The sequence below is a fragment of the Grammomys surdaster genome, unplaced genomic scaffold (assembly GCF_004785775.1).
Source record: "Grammomys surdaster isolate TR1022 unplaced genomic scaffold, NIH_TR_1.0 128, whole genome shotgun sequence".
NCBI lineage: Eukaryota > Metazoa > Chordata > Mammalia > Rodentia > Muridae > Grammomys > Grammomys surdaster.
In genome coordinates, this window is record NW_021604586.1 from 7,265,183 (window position 1) to 7,283,760 (window position 18,578).

At 50.7% G+C, this 18,578-nt stretch overlaps 1 protein-coding gene across 1 annotated transcript in view; it reads left to right on the forward strand.

Moving 5' to 3' along the window:
* The first annotated feature begins 1,752 nt into the window (after positions 1–1,752).
* The window catches only part of Spire2 (spire type actin nucleation factor 2), a 39,646-nt gene continuing 22,820 nt past the window's right edge, over positions 1,753–18,578 (forward strand). The window contains exons 1-2 of the mRNA XM_028753086.1: positions 1,753–2,060; positions 15,483–15,526. Of these exons, the coding sequence (XP_028608919.1) occupies positions 1,805–2,060; positions 15,483–15,526 (300 nt within the window). The 5' untranslated portion in view covers positions 1,753–1,804. The remainder of the gene's footprint in view (positions 2,061–15,482; positions 15,527–18,578) is intronic.

Sequence of the window (18,578 nt, forward strand, 5' to 3'; positions counted from 1 at the left end):
AGTTCCATCCATTCACTTCACTGACACCAGAACGATGCACCTCCCCGTGGGTGCTTCTGCCGCTAAAGTGGGCCAAGACAGTACCACTGAGGGAGCCCAGGAGATGCCCCCCACACACACACTGCCTGCCTTCTGCCTGGTCTCTTGCTACCCTCTGGATCAGGGACTCCCATACACTGGGACTCCCCGAGGGACTTCCTCTCACTATAATATCCCCAGCTGTGGTCCAATCACTCCGGGATCTCTACAAAGCACGTGGGTGGCTCACTCCTTGAGTGATTCATGATTCCAGTTTCCGAGCTGGTGCTGACGCTTTCTTACTCTGTCATACTCCCACCCATTCGAAATGCAGAAACCATTCTATGAGCGGGCCAACAAAAAACTGCTGGCCTCATCAGTGGGCGCTTGCTGTCAGCATACACTTGGCACTCTGTGAGTCAGGCTTTCCCTAAACTACTTGGATACAGGTTCTCAGTCCTAACATAAGCAAGACCCTTTGTGGGAGGTTCCTACTGTGCCCTACTGAGGTAGTCCTTGAAGTTTCTGAGGATTGGGAACAGGAGCCAGAGTTCAGGGTGTCTACACAATGTATCACGAGCAGAGGAAAACTTCCCTTTCATTTCCTCTTCTTCAGTGTCCTTTGGTTCCCCCTAAATCGATTACCATCTCATAAGCTTGCAAACTGGGAGAAGGATGTCACACTTGCCCAGATATTGATTACAAACACTTTCACGCAAAATTGACTTGTATCGTTTCGTTCCAACGGAGGACTAAGAATCCAGAGGAGATTGTGAGTCACCCCTACAGCAAGTCTCTGTCAAACGAAGTGAAACTATCTTACAACTATGTCCTAGCCTTAGCTGTCCAGAACTTCAGGGAATCCCACAGTTGAGAGTTTCTTTCCAACAGATCTGGTCAGATCTTGTCCCAGTCTTCTGCTTTGTAGGTGATTATTCTATCCAGTAGCCACGCCTGAGACCAACTGCCTTGCTATCGTGTATTTCTCAGATGCATCTTCTTGCTCTGTTCTTCCAAACAGCCATAAATATGGCTGAAACTACTTTCAACAAAGCTGTGTTCTGTGCTTGGCTTGCTACCACTTCTGCTGTGCCCTGTAGTAGCTGGCCTCGGAATGAAGGCAACACACTCTGGAGATGAGGTGTTGTGTTAGCTCGGTCACATTGTTTGTCACTCGGACACGAAGGGCTTAAATAAAGCTGGTCCTCTCGAGCAGAAAAAGGACCATTTATGAAGTACTTCATCCCTGAAGGCCTCTTTGTGCCAATCACACTATAGCGACCTCCTAAGGTCCTTTGCTACCCAGGTCTTCCACAAAGAGGGAGTGCGTGCACGTGTGCCTCTGTGTGTGTGCGCGCGCGCGTGTGTGTGCGTGTGTGTGTGTGTATGTCTGTGTGTGTGTTCACGGTCCCCATCATGCTCAACCCCACCCCTCTTCAGTCAGCTTTCCTCCTCTAGCGCCCCCAACCCGTCTCTAACAAACCTCCTTAGTCCTCTGCTCTTGTGCACCCTCCCTCTCCGGCTGTCCCCCCCGCAGCTCTCCCCCTCATCCCCGGCTCGCCCCTCCTTACCGGTCTGCCCTGCCCTCCCAGCCTGGCCCCGCCTCTTCGGCCGTCAGCCTCCTCCTCCTCCAGCAGCCCCCGCCCTCACCTGCATCTGCCCGCGAGGGGCGGGGCCGGAATGACAAAGCACACGGGCGGCGCGGGACCCGCCCCCTCGCTCGGCGGTGCGTCGCCCCGCTGTTATGGAGACCCGCCGCGCGCGCGGGCGGCGATGATGGGCGGCCATGGCCCGGGCGGGCGGCGGCGGCGCGGCAGCTCCGGAACGCGCGGGGGGCGCGGCGCGGCCCGAGCCGTGGGAGCTGTCCCTGGAGGAAGTGCTGAAGGTGTACGAGCAGCCCATCAACGAGGAGCAGGCCTGGGCGGTGTGCTTCCAGGGCTGCCGCGGGCTGCGGGGCGAGCCGGGCGGCGTGCGGCGCATCCGGGACACGGCAGACATCCTCCTGCGTAGGGACGGCTCGGTTGGCGCGCGGCCGGAGCCCGGTAAGGCGCAGCGGAGTGGGTGGGGGTGTGGCCGGCACGGCGGGCGGGCGGGCGAGCGGCCGCCGAGGGCACCCGGGCGCCAGGTGACGGGGCCTCGACCTTTCTCTCATCAGCGCCCAGATAGCGCTCTGCCGGACCGGGAAGGCCCCACCCTGCCCTCTGGATCTGGGACTCCTTGTCTTCTCTTTCAACCTGGGAGAACCCCACTATCACACACACACACACACACACACACACACACACACACACACCCCAACCACACACTTGCAGTCTGGGATAACCCTACTAGCAGCCCATCGCTCCTGATGTGAAGCGGCCGGTTGGCTGCTCGCGCCCAGGGACGCTTTCCCCAGGGGAGAGGGGCTTTTAACCAAAGCCTGAGTATCTTTTACCTTAAAATCCCGGAGCACGGCATTCCGGAAGCCTCTCCTATAGCCAGGTCCCTTCAAGATGTGTTTGGGAGAGTCCGCAGTCCTCTGGCCTTGCTCTAGCAGGGCCTGTGGGTGACTCCTTGCTATTCCCGTGAAGCTGGGACTCTCCTCTGGCAACGCTGCAGACCTTAAGGTTACTTAGAGATGTGTGTCTTTTTCTAGGGGTAGGCAGAGCAGGAGTACTGTGTCTTGTTCTGAGTCTGTACTGAATTGATACTAATCTCCTAAGTTTAAGTGTAAGAAGAGTGTATAATCTGTGATTTTTTTAAACAAACAAACAAACAAACAAACGCGTTAAACAGTGAGAACCAACAGTTAAGCTTTTGAAAGGTTACTGAAGTCTATTCAGAGTGAGGAGTCCAAGCTGCTAGTTCCTGTTCCCCTTCGTTTCCCCCCTCCCCAACCCGGAGAATTGTAGTTCTAGTATGGAGCATACAGTGATAGTACCCTAAAAGTTGATACCCTGCTGGGAGCACAAAGGCAGGCTGTGTGTTTGCTGAGTGAAGGCTGGCCTCTCTCCAACCCCGAGAGCTGTGGGCTTGCAGAAATTCTCTCAAGCAGGCATCTGCGGGGGACTAGGAATGATAAGTAAGGCCAGAGGGAAGCAACGGACAACAGCTGCCTCTGTGACAGGGAGGGCCCATTGTGCACACAGAGGAACCGCCTCGGCTTTCCCAGGCTTCTCAGCCTGTACCCATTTCCTTCCTCCCTCCTCACCCCTGCCTGACACTTGCAAGTTGTTAAATTTTGCACAAAAGCACCGATATATTGCACAGGGAAATAATAAACACAACACCCTGGTAGGCTGAGGGTTAACCTTGGCCAGTTCGCTCAGAAAATAGCATGATTTGCATAAAATGTACGGGGCTCCCTCTTCCAAGGCTGGCCTGAAGGGATAGGTGCACCACAGTCAACTCTCACAGCCTGCACACTCAGGAAGCTTCTGAGGCTCCGGCCTCCCCACCAGACTCTTCCTGGGCTCACCCACATTGCTTACTATAGAGAATATAACCCAGGATCTGGCTCCAGGCACTGCAGACAGCCTGCTTGGTCTGGCCCGTGATGTTCAAGACAAGGAAACTGAGGGTTAGGGTTGTAAGTGGCTTACCACTGTCATGGTGGTGGGCTGCACTGTGAACAAACCAAGCTGAGCTCTCTGCTGGGTCTCTCCAGAACATCAAAAAGGACACTCACAGCCTGGCTCCTCAACCCCCACCCCCAACCCCAGTTGTAGATGTACTGCCTTATTGTTCTCAGGCCAGTAGCACTTCCTGCTGGGTCAAAGTTCAGAGAAAGCAGCCTGTGTTGACCTTTGGGGAGAGGAACCTGTTTGTGGCAGGCACCAAGGAGTCCGGCTTCACTTTCTACCCAGTGTTATCTTTGGTGTCTGTTAGTAAACTTACCCCATGAAGACAAATGAGGGTTATGACTTGTTTTAGGGTTTGTTTGGTTGGTTGGTTGGTTTAGGACAGGATCTTGCTATGTTGTTCAGGCTGATATTGAACTCTTGAAGTCAAGCTCCCAATTGTTAGACGTCCACGAGAGGCTTAGAACAGACCACACCAGACCAAACGGTTCCAAGTGGGGTTTATTCAGGAGATAGGGTAAAGATGGGCGGGGGGAGGGAGTAGAGAAGTAAAGGAAGAAGATGGAAGAAGAGAGAGAGGTCAGGGGGTTCTGACTGTTTTATATGGGTGGTGACAGTAGCCTCTCCCAGGTGAAGGTGAAGTAGCCAGGTGGATTCTGGCAATGTATGGCGGTTGCCTTGGCAACCATGTGGGGGTCGCCTAGATGTGATGTAACTGGGTTCGGAGGCTGATACCAACACCAATGCTGGGACTACACGTGCTTTCTGGCTCCTGAAGGATAAAGAAAAATGTATTTACCAGAGCTTCATAAAGTGGCTGAAACATTAAGTTAGCCACCCCATGAAAGTAGCTAGCCCAGCATTTCTCTGGACTTGAGGGACTAGTGAAGTACCTACAGGATTTATGTAGCTTATTTCTGAAGTAGCTGTTTCTGTTTCTGATGCCAGTAGAGTCTCTCTCTCTCTCTCTCTCTCTCTCTCTCTCTCTCTCTCTCTCTCTCTCTCTTTTTCTTTAAGATTTACTTATTTATTTAATGTGAGTGCACTGTAGACACATCAGAAGAGGGCATCAGATCCCATGACAGATGGTTGTGAGCCACCATGTGGTTGCTGGGAATTGAACTCAGGACTCTGGAAGAGCAGTCGGTGCTCTTAACTACTGAGCCATCTCTCCAGCCCCCAACAGTAGAGTCTCTTAATCTGCTGTGTCGAATGCTGGATACCCTGGGTGCTGTCACTCAGGTCAATCTCTGAGCCGTGGAGGTCTGATTCTCCACCTTCTATTTGAGACAGAGTCTCTCGACTAAACCCGAAACTCACCATTTTGGCTTGACTGGCAGCTGCTTGGTGTACCACTAACTCTAGTCCCCGCACTGGGGCTATACATCCCTGCTGCTAACCTCAGCTTTTACACGCATACCGCAGGTCCAAATTCAGTTCTTCATGCTTGTGCGGCAGGTACCTTATCCACTGAGCCGTCTCCCCAGCCTCCTGATTTTGTTTCTTTGACACAGCATCTCATGTAGCCCAGACTGGTCTTGAATTTGCTATGTTGCTCAAGATGGCCTTAAACTCATGGAGATCCTCCCACCACTGTGTCCTGCATATTGACAGGAGCTACCTTGCCTGGCAGTCTTCTAATCTTAAATTGGAAGACTTCTTGATAGTCACTCCTATGGGTGTGTGTGTGTGTGTGTGTGTGTGTGTGAGAGAGAGAAGTTCTTAGAACTCAAGACCCTCTTGCCTCAGCCTCCTAAATGCTAAAATTGCTACTATCCCTGACCTCTCTTTTCTTTTTTAAAACAATAAACTGTACACGCGTGTGTGTGCGTGTCGGTGTGCATGCATGGACATGTATACATGTCCATGAGTGCAGGAAGAGTCTGTAGAATTCAGAGGTATTGGATGCCCCCTGGATCCAGAGTTACAGGCGGTTTTAAGCTACCTGATGTGGGTGTTAGGAATTAGACTCAGGTCTTCTGGAAGGACAGTAGATGCTTTTAACCGCTGAGCTACTTCTCCAGTGTGGAGGGTGAGCAAGTTAACACATAGAGTTACTAAGACCGTGTTGAGGTATTAAATATATACAGTAGTGTTTCCTTCCCCACTACCCCTTTCGAGACAGGGTTTCCCTGTATAGCCCTGGCTGTCCTGAAACTCACTCTGTAGACCAGGCTGGCCTCGAACTCAGTAATCTGCCTGCCTCTGCCTCCCAAGTGCTGGGATTAAAGGTGTGCGCCATCACTGGCTGCTATAGTTTCACTCTTATTGCCCAATGATGCTACCGACTAGGCACTGGCATGTCACAGAGAAGTGGTGGGGATGAGTTACAGTGAGGCTGAGTGTGCTCGCTTGACTGTGTTCATAAGGAGGCCAGCGCTCCTGGGTTCTCCCTCCACCTCAGTTCTGTTCCTTGTTACTGTAACTGTGCGTGTAAATGGTCACCTGTCGCACCTGGGTGCTCACTTGCCTGCCTGTCAGCCCAGTACCCCCTCTTTAAGCTAAAGTAGATCTTTGGCTGCTAAGAAATGTCACTGGACCCCTAGAGTTGGAGTCCTAGAGCTTCATCAGGGACCAGGGACTACCTGTTCCACTGACTTTTCTTCTTAAGATTTATTTATTTTTACGTATGTGAGTACACTGTAGCTGTCTTCAGACACGCTAGAAGAGGGCATTGGATCCCATTACAGATGGTTGCGAGCCACCACGTGTTTGCTGGGAATTGAACTCCGGACCTCTGGAAGAGCAGTCAGTGCTCTTAACCTCTGAGCCATCTTGTATTGCATCTTGGACCCTGTCCAAGGACAGTGCTCTCTCCCAGTCATTGTGAGGGAGCCCAAAACTGATTAGGAGGAGGGAATTTGTCCCTCCAGAGTCTCCTGGGTGCCAGACTATTTGTAGTCGAAACAGGTTTGCTTGTTGAGCCAGGCCCTTCCCATGATCTCCTGCTCATGTTTCGGAGTCCTGGTCACAGCTGTGTTGCCCACCTTGTGACTGCAAGAGCTGTAAATCCTGTGCCCTGTGATGGTCACTCAGCTAAGTCATGGTGGCTTAATATCAGGCTGCCTTGGACGGGTGCATGTGGGGTTGGAGCGTGCTCAGAGATGCTCACGAGGTAAGCACCCAACAGTGTTGAGCTTACTCTTCCTCCAGAGCATCCTGTTGAGATCTCCACTCTGCACGCAAAGAAATGGGAGATCAAAGAGGAGAGGCAGCTGCCCAGAGTCAGTGAGAGGGGCATGACATGGCACCTGCCTCAGAGCTAGTGTTTGTGTGTCTATGACCTTAGAGCACGCCACTAAAGGGAAGCCCTGGCCTGAGGCACAGCAGCAGGTGTCCATGTGCCACACCCCTGTGTACCTTGGCCGCTTTCAGCGTGGGATACTGTATCCAGGGTCCATGCAAATGAACCCTTGGCACAAATGCAGGCGGTAGCTGGAGGAATGCAGTTCTGCAAAGGGCTCCCTGTGTATTTCTTGATGGCCAGTGGGCTATCCCTGGGACCTCCGACTCAGAAAGGGGGAAGTGTGTTTTTGGGTGGGGTTGGGTGTGGTGGGGGTCTTAATTCTATGGGGTTGTGGCAGGATGCCTGAGCAGTCTGGATGTGGGTGTGAGCTGGGTATGTGTGTATGTACAGTTTTTTGTTTTGTTTTTGTTGTTGGTTTTTCGAGACAGGGTTTCTCTGTGTAGCCCTGGCTGTCCTGGAACTCACTCTATAGACCAGGCTGGCCTGGAACTCAGAAATCCGCCTGCCTCTGCCTCCCAAGTGCTGGGATTAAAGGCGTGTGCCACCACTGCCTGGCTGTATGTACAGTTTTTTAGTTTCACCTCTGAATTAGGCCTCGCAGGAAGACAATTCTTCAAGTGTATCTTCTCTCTGCGATAATGCCTGTGCCCGAGGTTGGCTGCCCAGAAGACTTCAAGACACACGAAGGCGGGATGCTGGTCCCTAGCCCACCTGTTTATTTCCATGTTCTGTAGTGTGGTTCTGGAAGGATCAAGCCCCGAGTCTCAGGCAGCCCATGGGGTCCCTGTGTGTCTTGCGTGGTTCAGCCTGTAGTAGGGGTGCTACCCCAGGCTTGCTGCCATGTTCAAGGCCCTGGATTTCCCCCACATTCATCTGTTACTCCACCCCCACCCCACCCAGGTGTCCACAGAGAAGCATTTCATTGGCCAGCACAGCACAGGTGTATTAATGGTGCGGCGGGCACAGCGAAGGTCCTTTCTGGCTTTCATACTGGTCCTAGAATGTAGATCCTTTAAGCATCTCTGGCTGTTAACTGATTCCTCAGAGGGAGTTGACCTCTACATAAGACAGTGGTAAGAGAGATGGCCTTGCTGCCTGGAAATGCCACCCTGCTGGTCAGGCAAACCAGTTGGGGACCAGAGCACCCGGAAGAGGTGTTCAGCCCCTGCTTTCTCAGTCCAGTGACTCGTACTTTATTCCAGGGCAGAGGGCTAGTGATCCTTTCCCCAGGGAAGGAAGAGGAGAGGGTGGACAGAACTTACCAGAGAATGTATGAGGTTCCTATGAATAAATGCACTCTTAATCTGCTGACTTAAAACAACACTAGCGTATTCACTCCCGGCTTAAGAGGCCATAAATCCAGAATCATCTCTACCTTGAGGCTAGCTAATTCATCTACCACATCCCGCAGTATATCCACAGGCTATATATAGTATGACTGTTTGAGGGTGTCAGATCCCCCGGACCTGGACTTACAGACAGTCACAGGTTGTAAGCCTCTGTGTGGGTGCTGGGACTTGAACCCTGGTCTTCTGGAAGAGCAGCCAGTGCCCTTAACGGCTAAGGCATCTCTCCAGCCCCTTATTGTGATGTATGTCATACATGAACATAGTGTGTTCACATCAAGATCTCTCATTCTCCGTTTTATTTTTAATCCATTTCAAGGAAATTGTTGACACCCTCCCCGTCAACCCCCGATAAGTACTTCAGCATGGATGGTATTTGCTAGAATTTAACATTCACTTAGAGCCTACATGCAAGCTTGGGATGGAACCCAAGGTCTTGTATATGCTGTGTAAGCACCCTACCACTGAACAGTAACCAGGCCCCTAGTTATTTATTTCAATATAAAAAAACCCTTGCATGCAGCTAGGCGTGAGGGCATGTTCTTAGGAGGTAGAGGCAGGAAGATCAGGAGTTCAGGGTTGTTTTCAGCCACACAGTGACTGCAAGGTCAGCCTGAGCTACCTGAGATCTTGTCTCAACAAAACAAAACAGAAAACAGGAAATGAAAGTCGCATGTAATGAAACGCATGAATGTCATGTGTGTATTCTTCTCTCAGCTCGCCTCGGAGGCTGCGGAAGCCTTACCACATAGGTCAAGTTTCCAGAATGGGTCACCACCTCATGTCCCAGAAATCTGTATTCTACACCTGCCCAGAGCTTGGTTCCAAATGGTTGCTTTATCACCAGCTTTCTGTTGGTCACTGGTGGGCCCGTTATACCAGGCCTTTGATTCCTACCACCCTGTGCTGGCTAGTTTTATGTCAGCTTAACACACGTCAGCTTGGCACAAGCTAATGTCATCTAAGAAGGAGAAACCTTGATTGGAAATGCCTCCATCGCTGGGGGTGGTGGCACATGCCTTTAACCCCAGAACTCGGGAGGCAAAGGCAGGTGGATCTCTGAGAGTTTGAGGCCAGCCTGGGCTACACAGTGAGTTCCAGGATAGCAGAGCTACATAGTGGAGCCCCTGTCTCCAACACATCTCCCCCACCAAAAAAAAAGAAGGTTGGACTGGTAAATGAAGCTGAGCAAGGAAGTTTAAGTAGAAAGAAAAATTTTAAAAAAGCAAAGTTTGAGGCTTGAGAGATGGTTCACGGGCTGAAAGAACTTGCTGCTCTTGCTGGGGTTTGGTTCCCAGCGCCACAAAGCTGCTTACCTATATAACCGGAGCCAAAGGACCTGGTGCCCTCTTCTGGCCGCTGTGGGCACTGCATGCATGTGGCAAGCTTACATACATGCAGGCAAAGCACTCATATACATAAAATAAGAAAAAATTAAAGCTTTAAATAAATGTATGTATGTATGCATGCATGCATGCATGTATGTATGTATGTTGTGTGTGTGAGTGCAGACCCCATGGAAATCAGAGGGCAACTTGTAGGAGCCAGTTGGTCCTTTCACAATGGACTCCAGGGCTTGAAGTCAGGTTGTTTGGCTTGGTGGAAAGTACCCTTACCCACCTCATCAATGTCCCACCCCAAGGAATAGCATCTTTTCTTTTTCTTTTTTTTTAGGTTTTTCCAGACAGGGTTTCTCTGTGTAGTCCTGGTTGTCCTGGAACTCACTCTGTAGACCAGGCTGGCCTCGAACTCAGAAATCAGCCTGCCTCTGCCTCCCAAGTGCTGTGATTAAAGGCGTGCGCCACCAACGCCTGGCTAAGGAATAGCATCTTTGTAACATATTTTCACACAGTTTTTTTTTTTTTTTAACATTTACCACTCACATGCTCGGGGTGTGTGTGTGTGTGTGTGTGTGTGTGTGTGTAACAGATCTGTGGCTACGAGCATGCACATGCCATGACACATGTGTGTAACTTTCAGATCTTTCCTCTGTGCTTTTGGGGATGGAACTCAGGTCTTCAAGATTGCAGAACAAGCACTTTTACCGACAGAGCCACCTTGCTGAATCTATTTCTGACGACTTCGTGCACTGTCTTCTGGCTGGGACCAGTGGTGGGGCCTTGGTGATGTTTCCAGATGTCCTGTCAGAGATTGGGTATGGAGGTGTTCAGGAGCACAGAAGCCAGGCCTGCTCATTGTTTTGTTTTGGCTGTTAATTTATCGTCTCCGACTCTGGTCCCCAAGATTTGCCCATTGTTAGAGAATCATGAATGCTCAAGGTTGGGGCGCAAGGCAGGCCTCAGCCTTGTGTACTGCTGACACAGGTCGCCTCCAGCTCTGTCACTCTTGGAAAGGGTTCCTGCTGTAGCAAGGCACTTCCTGGGAGTGGTGTGTGGGCATCGAATGTGTGGGAGAGTGCTTAGAGAAGCCTGCATTCTCACTCAAGCCGGGATCAGCCACCGCCCAGCTGTGGAAGGGCAGGATGGGCCACACCTGTATCCCTTTGCCCCACAGAATTCTGTTTGTTAAACAAACACGGGACTCTGACTTCGTGCCTTCCTGTGGGTGGTTCCCCCTCTCGGCTTTCTCCAGTTTCCAAGGGTGACGCTTGACCTGGGTCACAACTCAGTTTTACAGTTCATCTCTTGACAGGGGAAGCCACCCACCTGTCTGTGTGGCTTAACTACCGCGTGCCAGTCACTGGGTGTGTTTCCACCCAATCCTGACTAGCCCTTTGTGGTAAATGATACCACTTCTGCGAGGGGAAACTGGCACTGCTCAGTCACATGACCTTTGACTCCAGTCTCGTGGCTGGAGGCTGTACCCGGATCTAGGAGAAATGTAGGTGCTGTGTTTTCTTTACCAAATTTATTTATTTATTTTTGAGACAGGGTTCCTCTGTGTAGCCCTGGCTGTCCTGGAACTCACTCTGTAGACTAGGCTGCCTCAAAATCAGAGATCCACCTGCCTCTGCCTCCTGAGTGCTGGGATTAAAGGCGTGCGCCACAATGTTCAGCCCCAAATTTCTTGAGTTTAGCAAATCCATGTATTTTGAAATTCAGAAGGCTTCTTTTTAAATTGTATTTCGTATGTGTGAGAATTTCCCCTGACTGTATGTGTGTGTGTACCGTGTGCCTGGTGGATGCTCATGGAAGCTACAAGAGGGTGTTGAATCCTCCAGAACTGGAGACTGTGACACAGTGCTGTGGGCTGTCCCGTGAGCGCAGGGAGTGTCAGTCCTCTCTAGGAGCAGCCAGCGCCCAAATTCAGAAAGTTTAAGGGAAGACCTTGAAGGAGTCCTTGTGTGGCTGTGTCTGGATGCCCATCCTCCTTCCTCACAGGCTGCCAAGAACGTGAGGGCTTCCTGCACACACCAGCACACACGTGTGCGTACTTCCTCCTAAAGTCAGGCATTACTTTCTGTTTTGTTTTTCCCTGAGGGGGGGGGGGGGCTTGGATCAACTCAGCACACAAAAGACATCTTATTGGTTCTTTGTTTGAAGCAGGGTCTTTCTATGTTACCGAGGTTGACCTTAAACTTGGGATCTTCTTGCCTCAGCCTCCCAGGTCTGGTTTCAAGTAAATTTCTTTTTCTTTTCTTTCTTCTTTCCCTTTCTTTCTGTTCTTGGTTTTTTGAGACAGAGTTTCTTTGGCTGTCCTGGAATTCGCTCTGTAGACCAGGCTTGCCATGAACTCAAAAATTCACCCCTGCCTCCTGAGTGCTGGGATTGAAGGTGTGCACCACTACCACCTGGCTCAAGTAACTTTCTTCATCCGACACCTTACCTGGCTATCTTGCTCTTTCTAGTGACACCTAATGTCCTGGGTGCAGGTGCCCTGTGTGTCTGTCCTTAGAGGACACTAAAGATTTTTGGTGTAGAATAGATGTAGCACTGAGTGACTATCTTGTAGGTGTCATGATGCAGGGGTGTGCCTTCTAAAAGCCCATGAGCTAAGTCAGAAGGTGAGAGTTCATAACTCTAAGAGGCTTGGCAGGCCGCCTTCCAAGGGCTGTGGCCAGTTCCTTGTACACCAGGGACTGTGTATGCCACATCTTCATTGCCCTGTGGCCGAGATGCAGGACAGGAAGTCTTTCGATCTTAAAAAAGGCTCTGCTCCTTCCAGTCTTCCTTCACTGTTGAAATACTCCCAGAAGCCCGGGTGTGGTGTGGGGAATGTGTAGCAAGAGGCCTCCCTAAGATGTATAAAGTCCCCTTTAACAGAGTCAGGGGTGGGGTAGGGTTATATAGGATGGATAGTTAACCCTGACCTTGACCCAAATCCCAAAAAGGAGTTAGGTTAGAGTCAAGAGGTCCTACCATTGCGCTGTGCCGCTGCACGGCGGTGCACTGCGTATCTCTCCGGTATCGCACCCTAGGAAGTGTCTCTGTGTATGTTAGCTCACTTCTTCCTTGAGGTGATACCATGAGTTAGGCAGGAAGGTGTTATGTTTGTCCCCTGGATGATGAAGTGATGTCATCCACTTGCCCCATAGCCATGGACTGGACAGAACCTGACTTGCGGACAGCTCCGCCTCCCAGCACTGGTGGCAGAGGCACCTTCCACTGGAGGAGGAGCTGGGCAGTCCTCCAGATGAAATCTTCTCTCTTACTTCCAGGGCATGGGCTCATTTCCAGGAAAACTCCCTGGCCCCTGGATTTCTCATTTGCTATTTAAATAAAGAATCTGGAGTGGCCGTCTATTTTCAGGGCCAGGATACCCTGCTTGGGTAAATTAGCACCAAGCTGCGTCTACGTCCGTAACAGAAATGATGCTGAAGGAATCCGAGTGTCCTGCTTCCGACTCCCGTCCTGACCTAGCGTTTCAAACATAACGGGAACTCGTTGGCCTGGCCCCATTATTTACCATCTATATGGTATCAAGTAAATCTCGCAGTCTGCCTGAGCTCCAGCTTCCTCAAGTGTAGAGAAGAAATCTTGGCAGGGGGGTGTGACGGCACACTTAGAGTCTCAGCCCTCAGCACAGAGCTGAGGACGTCACTAACATTTGTTGTCTTTGCATTTTCTCTGGGCCTGGCTGTGTGGTCACTGTCATCCCAGGAACTCACAAGGTTGTAGCTTGCTCATTAAAACCCAAGATCCCCCTGATATAGTGGTTAACCCTGTAATCCCAGCACTCAAGAAGCCAAGGCAGGAGGATTGTCATGACGTTGAGCTAGACAATAATATTCTGTCTCAAAACAGCAACAACAAAACTTTCCAAATCTTTTGCAGCTTGAAGCATTAATTAGATCCATAAACAATTTTGGGACATCTTCTGTTAACATAGTGACTGTTATACTGGCTGGCTTTGCGTATCAACTGGAGACAAGCTAGAGTCATCAGAGAGGAAGGAGCTTCCGCTGAGGAAGTGCCTCCATGAGATCCAGCCGTAAGGCGTTTTCTCAATGAGTGATCAATGGAGAAGGGCCATCCATGGTGGGTGGTGCCATCCCTGGGCTGGTGGGTCTGGGTTCTATAAGAAAGCAGGCTGAGTAAGACAGGGGAAGCAAGCCTACAGTAAGCAGCGCCCTCCATGGCCTCTGCCTCAGCTCCTGCTCTAGCATCCTGCCCTGCTTGAGTTCCAGTCCTGACTTCCTCTGGTGGTGAAGAGCAACATGGATGTGTGAGCTTGTCTTCTGACCGTGGTGTTTTGTTGCAGGATTAGAAACCCTAACAGAGACAACTATTAACACATCAAAAACATCCTCCTCACGGCTAGGACAGCAGCTCCATCAGTATTTATAAGGCACGCACAAGGAGGCGCTGGGCTCAGTCTCCACCACATAAACTGGGTGCATTTGCACCCGTCTTTAATCCTTGTATGGAGAGGTAGAAGCAAGAGGGTCAGAAATTCAAGTTTCTCCTCAGCTATGTGCTGAGTTTCAAGGCTAGCCTGGGCTACGTGAGACATTGTCTTTTTTAAAAATCCAGCCAGAATGCTGCTCTGAGCTGAAGACTAGGACTGGCTGTGTGCTCAGAACCAGCTAAAGTCCACCAGCCTGCCCCGCCTTCCTGACCCCAGGCCCGCCTCCCAGACCCCCAGCCCCGCCTCCCAGACCCCCAGCCCCGCCTCCCGGACCCCAGCGTGATCTTTCCAGGAAGCACCCTCATTCTTGTTCAATTTTCTTTCATCTTTCCAGCATCTGAATCCAGTCACAGCTACAAAGTTTGTTAAGCATCCAGTGTGTGCTGGGGACAGTCCCTGGGGTGACAGACCTCCGACAGCATGTACCCTGTCGGCTCTCTCTTTATTGCCTCACTGATTTGGGGGAATGGACTGTTTTCCATTATTTTAATGGGTCTCGCAGTCTCTATCTTTGGCAATCTTCCTGGTTCTTGATGCAGTTTGAAGGTATTTGTGGAGTTAGCAGGTTTACTTGGCAGACGGTTTCATGGTTTGTTGTTTTTTATGTCTCACTTCATTCTAGAACTTAGGGAAGCTGCAGCTCGTATCCTTACATGGTTTATACGAGATTAAAGGAGGTCTGGGGAACGGTGATGGTTGGACGGTTGGATGTGGGGTAGTTGAGGGATTGTTGGTGGCCACCTTCTAAGTGGCCTGCCTCCCTGGGCTACCCTTACCAGCCAGCTGCAATGCCTGAGAGTCAACAACTTCACCCATTGCCTTGGGCTCCTCATCTGTGAAATGGGTGCGGAAGCTACCCCCGTCCTAGTCTGTAGCTGAGCCAATGAGTAAGCCCTTGAGAATGCGACTCACTTCTTGGCATTTGCACCGATGTGTTTAGTGTACGATGCAGAGTCCAGTTTCTGTCTGCCCTCCAACCCTGGGACGCCTTCTTCAAGAAGTGCCGTTGGAAAATCCCCAACGCATGAGTGCACCATGAGAAGTGGATTTATTTACCCACTGGCCCAGGGTATAGTTCTTATCTTCCTGTGTGTCCAGGCTCACAGGACCTCAGTTCTAGGGAAGCCATTTTAGATTATTGGTCTTCCCTGCAGTGACAACTGAGCAGTCCCCCTTCTTCAGACGTTCTCCCACATAGCTCTGCTGACTCTCCATCTCTGACTTCCTCCTCCGAGCTGTTGCTATGGACCATGGGATTGATAGCAGCCTATGACGGTCCATTTATATATGCTCTGTATTCTGAACGCTGCCCACAGCTGGCTTAGGCTAGGCCTTGGAGTTTCTGTTCAGGGTGCCATGTGTCTCAGCCCCTGGTGAGCTTGCTGGTGTTCCTTTGGGGATATGCTGTATGTCTTGGGGAAGATGGAACAGGAGAAGGGATGACCAACCTTGTCTGTGGGGTCTTTGTGCTTCCAACATAACCTTGACTGTTTTCTCTTACAGAGCCTACAACCATGGTGGTACCACCAGCCAGCTCAGAAGCCCAGGTACTGAAAAGCAATTTTAAACTACTTGATATGTACTAAAATTGATCTGTTGCACTGGATAGTTTTTGTCAACTTGACACAAGCTATAGCCATCTGAGAGGATGGAACATCCACTGAGAAAATGCCTCTGTAAGATTGACCAGAGCACTGGCGGCTCCTCCAGAGGTCCTGAGTTCAATTCCCAGCAACCTTATGGTGGCTCACAACCGGCTGTGATGAGATCTGGTGCCCTCTTCTGGCCCACAGGCATACATGCAGGCAGAATGCTGTTTACAAATAAATAAGTGAATCTTTAAAAAAAAAAAAAAAGACTGGCCTATGACAAGCTTCTGGGGCATTTTCTTGGTTCCTGGTTGATGCCACTGTGGGCAGTGCCACCCCTAGGCAGTGGTCCTGGATGGTGTAAGAAAGCAGGCCGAGCAAGCCACGAGGGGCAGGTCTGCCAGTAAGCAGCACTCCGCCATGGGCTCTGCTTCAGTTTCTGCTTCTGGATTCCTGCCTTGAGTTCCTTCCCTTGACGATGGGAGTTACAGCCTGAGAGCTGTCAGCTTCGACTGCTTTGGTCATAATGTTTTATCACAACAATAGAAATCTAATTAGGACGCCTGTATTGTAGCCTATCAATTGGGAAGTATACAGAGTCACAGTATCCTTTAGGTGAGACAAGACACAGGTAAAACACATGAGGGGCTTAACTGCACGTTTGATGAAGAAGCCATTCACAGGAGACAGGCAGGGTGAGGAGCCTTGTGTGCTCAGAACCCTACATGCTGGCTCCTCCCCTGCTTGGGAGTGAGGTCAGTACGGAGCCTGTACTGCTGACCACACTCTCTGAGCCACAGGGAAACAGTATGGAGTGTGGGCAGGCTTCTTGCCTGGAGTACAGGACAAACGGAAAGCAGCCCGGGACCAGGGACCAAACCTTGCATTTCCACCCCTTGACTTGGGGTAGTGGTCTGCGTCTGATGTTTATTTTTGTTGTTGTTTTACATGGTTTTGTGTAAACTTACCACAACTTACCACATAGCTGTGGCCGGTGAGGCTTCGAACCCCCATGCTCCTGCCTCAGTTTCCCAAGGCGTGCGCCACCCTGCTTGGCTTTCCACTGCCTTTTGCTTTGTTTCATTTTGGGTTTTTTTTTTTCAATGAGTTGTGATATTTGTCTGTTGTGATAGTGCATCTGTTTCTTCTACTTGTTTCTCAAATGGCAATCAAGAGTGGAAACCACTTATGTCCTAAGAGACCTTTGAGGACCAGAATAGAGCAGTGTGTGAGAGGCAGGGTTAGAAAGTGAGGTTCCAGGACATGTGGCCTGCTGTGATGTTTTCTTCCTTTGAAATGTGGCCTTTCAGCCAGGCAGTGGTGGTGCACACCTTTAATCCCAGCACTTGGGAGGCAGAGGCTGGCGGATTTCTGAGTTTGAGGCCAGCCTGGTCTACAGAGTGAGTTCCAGGACAGCCAGAGCTACACAGAGAAACCCTGTCTCAAAAAAAAAAAAAAAAAAGAAAAGAAATGTAGCCTTTCAGTGTATAATTTTAATAAAATAAATTATAAGGCTGGATGCAGTGGTACAGACCTGAAATTCCAGCTTCTTGGAAGATTGAAGCCATAACTACTCGTAAGAGCTTTGAATGGGGGAGTCCTATACGACGAACTGTTCTCAGAGGCCCCCATGTGAACCTGGAAGCTCTGGCCCCAGGAAGTACAGTGGTGAGGGAGCACTCAACAGTTAAGCTTCATTCCAGCATCTTGGGTTTCACGGACTGCCTGGCAGCCCCTCTAATTGCAGTCAGATTCCAGGTTGATGGCCATGCTTGAACTTGTAGGGTCGGAGGTCCCGAGACTGGCCAGCTGCCCAGCTTTCCTAATGGAGAGCATTCTCTGTGTTCCAGAGAAAGGTTCCAGTGAGTTGGGACACAGAAAAGCTTTTACCAAAGCAGCCATCAGATAAGAGGCTTGGCTGGACTTAACCCTTCCCCTGGCTTGCTGCTAGTGTAGGCCAGCAACCAGGAAAAAGAGAGTAGCCTGTACAGACTGGTTTTCTTTCCTGCAGTGTACACTGGGATGGATAGGGCAGCTTCTGGCTTGCTTCTCAGTCTGTCTTACCCCATGGAGTCATGTGGAGACCCTGCCAGTGCCACACAGCTGAGCTTCTCAGAGCCCTGAAGCACATAGAGATCTTGTAGCACCTCATTCCTACCTGGCATCTACCTCTACAACAAATGAACTTACTGTGTGAACTCTCCATGTTTCTGTCCCCTTACCTTGCTAGCCCCCTTCCATGGTCATACCCAAGAGCAGTCCTGAGACAGTCTCTAGAGTCTCCGATTTCCCAGAGCACTCTACCCTGGCCACTGGCTAAAGCCCTCCGTCTTCTACCTGTCGGGTGTGACCAGCCACTAGATGGTAGTGCCAAGCCTGCTCACTCTGCACTCATGGGTGTGCTCTGGAGCCGGTCTCTGACTCTAACCTGCTTAAGGTAGAGAAAACCAGAGTGACCCCGGGGTGGGCCAAGGCTTTGCTCTACTGTGGCTTCACCCTTCCCAGCAGTCCCCTTGAGTCCAGGGTTACCTTCCCCAGGTGCCTTAGGCTCCAGTGTCTTCTGAGATGCCCCTGTAGGACCCAGAGACCTGGCTTTGACCTGTTATTGCTCTGCCTGCCTCAGGCTCAGGTTTCCTGGGATACCAGGCTAGCCAGAAATGAGTGGAGAGGCCACTGGAGCATGCAGAAAAGTTAGAGCATAGCACAGACAGACCCAGCTCCTAGGTCTAGCTTGTCCAGCTTTTAGCTGTGATGAAGTGGCCTGAGCTCTCCACGCCTCTGTCCCTCTGTGTATGACATGGGAGGCTGTGTCAGTGGGTTGTCATGAGGTTAAGTAGGAGGAGTTTTATACAGGCCCAGCAGTGTCTGACACAGTTGAGCTGTTATCTGTGTGTACCTTTGATATTCTTTCTTTTCTTAACAAATATTTATTTTGTGTACACAAGTGGGTTCTCTCTCTCTCTCTCTTTCTCTCTCTCTCTCTCTCTCTCTCTCTCTCTCTCTCTCTCTC